The 8,816-nt window shown below is 41.0% G+C and overlaps 1 protein-coding gene and 1 long non-coding RNA gene across 2 annotated transcripts in view; one reads left to right on the top strand and one right to left on the bottom strand.

The window, feature by feature from the left end:
• The window catches only part of LOC109973360 (uncharacterized), a 5,960-nt gene extending 5,247 nt beyond the window's left edge, over window positions 1-713 (bottom strand). The window contains exon 1 of the long non-coding RNA XR_002276805.1: window positions 453-713. This is a non-coding gene — a long non-coding RNA (uncharacterized LOC109973360). The remainder of the gene's footprint in view (window positions 1-452) is intronic.
• A 7,220-nt stretch (window positions 714-7,933) lies between these two features.
• tmx1 (thioredoxin-related transmembrane protein 1) overlaps window positions 7,934-8,816 on the top strand; it is a 5,859-nt gene continuing 4,976 nt past the window's right edge. The window contains exons 1-2 of the mRNA XM_020622912.1: window positions 7,934-8,199; window positions 8,595-8,710. Coding sequence (XP_020478568.1) covers window positions 8,009-8,199; window positions 8,595-8,710 — 307 coding nt within the window. The 5' untranslated portion in view covers window positions 7,934-8,008. The remainder of the gene's footprint in view (window positions 8,200-8,594; window positions 8,711-8,816) is intronic.

The raw sequence follows: 8,816 nt of genomic DNA on the forward strand, positions 1-8,816 counted from the left end.
CAGAGAATTGTTTCTACATTACAACAAATGAAAGGGAAGCAGAACCCATAAAACCACCAAAAAGAAAGAAATGAACTTTCCTCCCTACAGTGCAGTCAGCAAGTAGAAGAAACTGACATTTTTAAATGTTTGATTCTGTACTCCAGTGCATTTAAAATTAAACAATGAGGTTAAAAGTCAGACATCCAGCTAAGTGTTGCACCAGATGAAGTGTTATATAAAATCATTTAAAATGTTTGAGAAGGCAAAAATGTTAACAAAATGAGCATACACAAAGAATTGAGTGTACAGCCACGCTAGGGGTTTGTGAGGCTCTAAGTGTGTGCAGCTGTGCTTTAAGCCAAAAGGTCTAACATGCTCACAGAGGCTATGCTAGCATGCAGTACCATTTACCAGATTCTCACTCTTAGTTCAGCATGTCAGCAATTTAACATTTGCTAATTAGCACTAACCACAAGGTTCTGCAGAGCTGAAGGTGAAGGCAGTGGATCCTCAAAATAGGACCCAACGAATGAACCGATTCTTGGCTGCACTTCTGGCTCTTCTCCAGGAAGTCAGGAAACTAAAAATGTCAAACCACAGTATAGACGGTGTGAGTAGAATAGGCTTTTGTTCCAAATGAATCCAGGCCTTCTACCACATGTGTGAATCCAATTAGAGGGACCAGAGGAGGTGGCTTTCTCCTGCTGCTACCTGACACATTTATTGAGCCTCGCAGAGAGGCATCCCAGGCTGCACCCTATTAACCCTGAACGCTGCTACTAATCTACATCATGCAAAACGCCAATGAACCTGTCCCAGCAGCTTTGAAAGACAAAACATAATACACAAACAAATGCATGTCTGTTTTTCACTGAGTAGACACTGCTGCAGATGTTTAAATTTAGCACACTTACTCTATACACAGTCAAATGGAACAAACAAGCAAGATGAAGCTCTGTTCCTCCACTGCTGCTAGACATTTCTGTAAAATGTCTCCCCAGCTGACCTCACACACCACAGACTGAATAGCATACCAGTCTTACCAGAGTGCCTTGTTTATGTCCCTTTGCTGCTCTAACTGTGTGAATTTCCCTGTCATGGGACTAATAAAGGTTCATCTTATCCTAAAATCCATTGTAACACTACATTCTCTCATTATGACAGAATCACAGTTGCAGCACTTATTTATAAAATGTCTGAAAATTGGGAACTATTCACAAGTTTGTCAGGCATTAAAAACCGCATGCAAAGCAAAGGCTCAGAGGGGATTCAGGCCATTTGATGTGAAGGCAAGCATTGTGGAATAAAAGTTAATTCACTATGGAGAACCCTCGGTGAGTTAATCTTCAGACACTGACACAATCAATTACTTGAAGCTGTGATTTATACCTTTCACAGCCTTAGTGGAAACCATAAAGTGTAAAGAGCTGGAAACCTGTACTGAAAACTGCTGGCCCATGCTGAGTCAAGGTGTCTTGTTGTAAGCTGAGCTCAGCAGAACCAGTGATCCACTGTCCGACTGATCCAGTTTTAACAACACCTCCTCTTCTTATGTCACCCTGTCTTACCCCTCCCTTGCACCTCTCACTGCAGCACGACCACTTTGCAGCCCATAAACCTCAGAGTGCAGCAACTGGAAAAAAATAAACAAAAACTTGAAATCAGACATGCCTGCACACAAAGCACTCAGTCATTACTGATTTCCATATATAAATTATACACAAAAAGGCTTAAACTGACAGGCAATAACACTTGCAGGCTCCCAGTCAGATTAAACTAAACCTATTAAGATTTTAACTCTGAGCTGTGCTCAGTTGTGGCACTAACCTAGAGAGTTTCTTTGCTAATCTGACTATTTCTATGATATACAAACAGGATTTTCTTTGTTTTTCTATCCTTGTCTCTGAGTGGTTGAAATGGCCACCATTTGTATGGTCCCGAATTGATGGTCAAACATCACATGCACAAAGTGTTTTTTTTTTAATGTCCTCATGAAATCATTGGAGACTGATCAGCCATAACATTATGACCCCGACAGATGACGTGAATAACATTGATTATGTTGTTACAATGGCACCTGTCTGTGTAGGGTACATTAGGCAGCAAGTGAACATTTAGTCCTTGAAGTTGATGTGTTGGAAACAGGAAAAACAGGCAAGTGTAAGGACCCGAGTGCTGCTGGAGCCGGCGTATCTGGGCGGAGGTGAGAGGCCCAGGTGAGTGGAGGCTGCAGGACTGCAGGTGACTGCATCGGCGACGAGGTGCACAGGCAAGTCATAATCAAAGGGGGACAGGTAGCTGAGTGAGAGGTACAGGAGGTAGCCAGGTAGCGGCATGGAGCACAGGTAAGTATAAAAGCACTGGGTGTGACCAAACTCACTGTGAGAGATGAGCAAGACCAGAGGCAGACAGTTGTTAACGACAAGGGAAAGATTAGTGAAGGGACCTGGTGCGTGACTGGTGAATAATCAAACAAGACAAGGTGAACCAAGAGAGTGAACAGCCCAACACTGATTCTGAGGGAAAGGAGGGAGCATATATGGATGAAGGACTGGGGAATGACTAGCAACAGGTGAAACTAATGACTTTGTCTTGGGGAAATAGTATCGCCAATGTTTTAGGACACCAGATGGGGGAGGGAAATGAGCTTCAAAGGGAACTGAGAGTCCTCATCCATTTTTAAAAACCTGTCTCTGCTGGAAAAATGTGATTAACTGTTACATAGCTGTTACACTTAAAGTGAGAAATGTATGTACTTTATGCATTTTAAAGCAGCTTTAAAGGATTAACCAAGATGGCACTGATGAATTCTAGAGTTTAGCTGCATTTGAGAAATGATAGTTTTTCAGAGATGCATGGTCATTAGTAGTGGCTATCAAAGTGTCTATCTGAGGATCCTAACCGGTGCACATCCAAATCTGGCACATAAGTTGAATGAACAATATCCCCTCAGGTGACATAGCTGTAAAAATAAATAACAAGTCAGAGCCTGCTTTAACAGTGTGGACACTAACTCATTAATCATTGACCAGAAGGTTTAATAGCTTGACACGCTGACATTTCTGCAGACATTTCTGCAGGCGGCTGAGCTGAAGATCGCGCATTCTGTTTGTACGGAGACGTCACACTATGCTCTAGAATCCCTTATGTGGTTTGGGAATTCAGAGAGGTTTATAGTTTTTATGAGAAGAGCAGGAGGTTTAGTGTCTGTTACAAAGGCAGTTAAAAAAAATTCATATCAGTGTAATGTAATGAGGGAAAACTGACAGAAAACCAGAGGATGCTGAAAAAATCAGAAGATGAATGATTTACATCCTGATACCCAGCTACTGTATACACATGGCTCACTAATTGCACTGTGCATAGAAATGAGGGGAGAAGAATGATGACTTGGTGTTTGTAGGTTTTAAAACCATTTAGAACAAAAATAGATCATACAATATTTCAGCATAGAAAAGAGCTATACAAGTATAAGACCATTACCATTTGCTTTAACCACAGCTGCCCCAGAAAATAAAGCTGAATCAACACTTAAACATGTATTTAAACGTGTTTGCTCTTACTCAACATATTGTACCCTAATTAATATCAAATTTAGTTATCCACTGTAAACCTTTTATAATGTTTTGTGCTATAGCAACAGCTGGAGTGTAACCACGCTGCCTTATGTGTGAGCATTTGGTAGTGAATCCCTCTGAGACTCAGAATAAAGTCCTCAATGTGAGAATGAGTAAGATGTACATGGGGACATGGGGTGAAATATAAAATCTCACAAGTAATTAGGACCACTGCGCTATGTCCAGATGCTGAAGGTGTTATGTGCCGTTCGCACCTGTCAGTGAGCGAATGAGAAAGAGGCGGACCCAGGTAGCAGACGTCGATGCAAGCAGTGACTTTATTATGTACAGTGATGATGAGAGTAAAAATACACAGAGGGAAATAGTGCGTAGTCCTGTCGATGAGTAGTAGCCAGGTGTTTGACAGGAGGCGAGGAGATGGAGAGCTGGGCCGAGCTGCGTAGGCTGGGTCACTCCTGGGCTTGTCGGTGGTGATGGTGGCTACTGAAGGTAGAGACAGAGAGATGAAGGCAATAGAGGAACAGATAGGCGACTGAGCATTGACACTGCCTGGGAGGGGAGAGTGGAGCCACGGTCCAGAGGAACAGTCCATGGGGAGAACACAAAACAGTAGCTGGCTAGGGGATTAATACATACAAAAAACAAATGAGCACAGAGAAAAAAAATGTCCTAGAGACAAGAACGAACTGGGAAGTGACTGAGGAGTGAAACCGGGTAATATAGTGAGCAACCTAATCAAGTGCAGCTAGTGATAAGGGAGTGAGGAACAGGTGAACGTGATTTGTGTTAATGGGCAAGAGACAGTAGGAAAGGTGAGGGAGGCCAGAGCGGCCGAGCAAACCTGACAGAAGGGGGACGCTGGAACAGCTGGTGTTTAGGGATAACTGCCAAGATAGGCTTTCTAGCTCTCAAATATGTCTGGTCTTCGTCATTACCCCCCTGATTCTGCTTAGAATTAAGATACAGGGGCGCTGTTTTGTGGAATTCAAACCTACACATCATTCATCATTTTTGTTTACTTTTAAAAAAAACATATTACACAAATGCTGGCCACTTTCCAGTTGTTGACTGTTGTAAATTTGGAATAAAAACAATTTCTATTAATATTTACAAAATTATAGAGTCTCCAGCTTTGAAGGTGGGTGAAGAAAAGTGCTGTGTTGAAAAGTCATGTCACTGAAACATCTTATCACTGAAAAGAAAGGAAAGAAACAGAAAGTGCCAAAAAGTGTGACCATGGGATAAACAGAGACAGACAGGGGCATTAATGAAGCTTCAGACTCTGAACTGATATGAAAATACATTTAAATTTGAGTGACTGAGAGATCTGAGGACAGAAATAAGTGGAACACCCAGAGAAACTGATTGTGTAAAAACTGTGTACTGTGTAAAGTACTGTGTACTGCAGCCTCTGCGTGAGAAGCTCGGCTGTGATTGGATTACATGCGCCACCTCTCCCACACTCACCCACGCTGCGCCACTTCTCATTCATCACCCGTGAAACCTTGAAATTACCAGAATTCATCAGCTGTCACATGGATGGATGCTAACAGTTTCTGAGAGCTGTGTGACAATAGAGTAGCACATAAAAAGTAGCGCTGCCCACTGATGGCCTTCACATCCCTGTGGAGATACAGCTATGGGCCGACTGTAGCTGACAGCCGGGTCTTCATGCTAGAGTGAGGTGAGAGAGATATACAATCCCACTTCTGTCAAACTGAGATGTGAAGTAAAGATTTATGACCCGGTGACATCATCTGTCATCTGTACCAAAGCCCTGCCTACTTTTCACACTTTGCTTTTGTCTAGATCACAGGCCGTCAACTTTTATGGCGTGGCGCATAATTAAATTTCAAAAGATTTCACACTTAGATGTTACTTTTCACCATCAGTGGATTTTATTATATGGTTTTATAACAATATTAAAGGATTTTGTTAGGGTTTCCTGTGAGAATAGGACTGACCAACATCCCCATATAATAAAATCCACTGACGTTGAAAAGTAACGCCTGAAAGTCTGTAATTACGCCTCATAAAAGTTGACAGCTTTTGATCTAAACAGAAGCGAGGTGTGGTAAATTAAGCAGGTCTTAGGGCACAGATGACAGACAACATCAGTGAATCATAAATCTTCACTTCACACCTCAGTTTGAGGGAAGTGGGATTCTATATCTCTTTGAAACAAAAAAAAAACCTGATAATGCTGAAAAATAAAATAATTATCTAAATGGAAAGAATCACAGCTGCTAGAAACACAAGCATCTACACCTGCTGTGAAAAAGTGCTACAGCCAGGTGACAATTCTGTGGGTTCATTACCCATAGTCATGCAGCCACTTGTTATAAAATATATATTATAGCAGCTTTATATTATTTATAAAGGCAAAGGTAAATTTATTTGTATAGCACATTTTATACCAAGAGGCGACCCAAGGTGCTTCACAAACAGACATAAGCACAAAAGTAAAAGCACACAGAATGAAATCAATAAAAACAAGCAAACAAAGCAGGAAGAGCAGAAAAAGAGCTCAAATAAATCAGCTAAACTACAGGGTCCTATTATAGGAATAACATTTTTTAAAAAGAACTATGATCAAATATGCATTTAGATCAAATCACATATTGTAAATTAAAGCTAAAAGCAATAGCGAATACGTAGATCTGAAATTTGGACTTGAAAGTAGTCAGTGCTGTCTCAAGCCTACGTTCTTCTGGCAATTTGAGCAGCATGGACTTTCAAGCATCTTCATCATGTTTAGTCTGAACTAAACTGATGCTCAAAGAAAAATAATTTAAATAGAAAAATTATTTATGGATTATAGTCACATAAATGTCCTCAGGCTGCACCAGCAAAGCAGTAACCATGGCAACAATCAGCCTCTGGCCAGCCATCAGTAGTTTAATCAACAGCAAATTAAATGTAAAATTAGAAATATCTTGTCAAGTCTTTCTCGATGTGAGCAGCATCTTATCACTTCTGTGGGGTTCAGTTGAACTTATGAAAAAAAACTGATGAATAGTCAGTGTATTACCAATGTAAAGTTCATGTAAGATTGTACATACCTATACCAATTTAATAGCAATTTAGTCAGTGATTCTCAAGATGTTTTACTTTGGCCTTTGGTGTGTTTACCCCAATGTTCCTACTGCCAACCAGCAGCAACCTACAACACAAAACACTACAAATTCCCAGTCTGCCACTTATTTTCTCCACTGTAACTGTGACTGCCACACAAGAAGGATGTTCATTATGCACTGTAAGTGGAGCACAGCTGATGGCTGGAGAAAGGGGCCGATGGTAGGGCACAAAAGGATGTCATCTGGAGGGTATTTTTAGAGTCTGAGGTACACTGATAACTGACTGCCTTTGCAATCTCCTGCAGGTTCCCAGCAAAAACAAATGCACACATCCTGCAGATTCACTCACAGTGAAATCCTATCATGCAGAGAAACACTAGCAGGCAAACTGACTCTCTCACACTCGTACACACAAACACTTGAACTCATGCAGAAGATTATTGAGATTTCCAGTCAATTTATGTTGCAGCCATCAGTTACATACATGATCTAATATGAAAAAAAAAACACTTTACAGATTAAGTGGGTATGTTATTTCCCTTTGCAAGGTGTCTGGGATCAGGTTACAGTATGCTTCCCCACAGCGGAGTGCAAGATAAATTTGACAGGCCCCAAGATTAAGAGGAAGGCAAAAAAAATTCTTTCACAATGTTATACTTATTTTATTTTCTGCCTTCTTTTTTAATTTTTTGTTAATAAATTCCCGAATACTTTACTGCTTGTGTCTGCATCTGGGGATGTTTGTCAAAGACTTTAAAACATGAACTGGTTATATCTCCCATATAGTTCTGTCTATACTGACACAAATCAGCTTGAATTAAAGCTGAGACTTGGCACTTTGTTGTAGGTATTGTATTTATTATTGTATTTCAATTTGGTGAAGCACAGATATACCTGTCCTAATAGCTACTTTCAAAATTACTTCACGGACAGAGGCGCCACCTGGTGGTAATAAACGTTTGCAATAAATGAAAATAAAAGCAATTTAAACATTTAGTGGTAGGCATTTTATTGAAGAAACGGAAACAAAAAGGTGGTCTGAGCAATGAGGAAGTCTGCCCTTTTACATCATAGACAATTTTTTATTTTAGTACATCTCTGGCTTGAATATTGTTTTTGAAAGACGAACCAAACTTGCTAACTGACTATTTCCATTTTATCTGCATTTTCTAATGATATCATCATGCACGCTTTCACATACTGGTCTCAAGTTACTAAGCATAATGACTGGGATTTTAACGCTCCGCGGAAAACCATTGGAAGAAGAAGAAGAAGAAGAAGAAGAGGTCCCGCAAATAAAAGAAGTAGAAGAAGAAGACGTTCGGGCGCATAGCGGAAGTGCGCGGGTTGTCTCAAACTGATTATATAGATATGGCGCGTTTGCTAGGGAGCATCGTAGGTACCAGTTTTACACGACAACCTAAACATCGCTTATGGATATGCTGTTTATTTCTGGGGATGTGTTTAATGTCGCTGTCGGTTTCGGCGAAGCAGGACAGCCTCAGAGAAGTGACCGACGAGAACTGGGAGGAAATCCTGACTGGAGAATGGATGATTGAATTGTCAGTGTCCTGATGCTAACGGCTAACCTGCTAGCTAGCTTGTCGGTTATTTTGAGCTCGTTTAAAGTGGGGCGTTATTTACCGTGTTCCACCAGGTGTAATCCCAAATTCTACCATATTTGATTATTATATTGTCTGTCTCATTTTTCTCTTGTCAAGTTGATAAAATGTGTAGCTATGCTAACAGCTGCCATCTTACTGTCCTCGGGTTAGGCAAAACCTTACCAGAGTTGAATGCTAGCAAGTTTGCTAAGTAGCAGGCTAATAAAGTACATAAGAGCTAATCAAGTTGCCAGTACATTTAAGCTTGTGCGCAGTGTTTATATATTTATGTTGATGAGTGTGATTGTGCAGTTTATCTGAAGCTTTACTTAATGAAACTTGACATGCCTCAGCTACGCACCGTGGTGTCCAGCATGCCAGCAGCTCCAGCCGGTGTGGAAGGAGTTTGCGGACTGGGGTGAGGACATGGGGGTCAACATAGCCAAGGTGGACGTGACAGAACAACCCGGTAGGCCTGAATGTCCATTCCCAGCTGGAACCTATACAGTGACGCCTATGTTTAATAACGAACAAGAGCTTTCAGGCCACTGCACACATACTGCCCATACTGTGCT

This window comes from Monopterus albus, unplaced genomic scaffold (genome assembly GCF_001952655.1).
Source record: "Monopterus albus unplaced genomic scaffold, M_albus_1.0 scaffold290.1, whole genome shotgun sequence".
Taxonomy (NCBI): domain Eukaryota; kingdom Metazoa; phylum Chordata; class Actinopteri; order Synbranchiformes; family Synbranchidae; genus Monopterus; species Monopterus albus.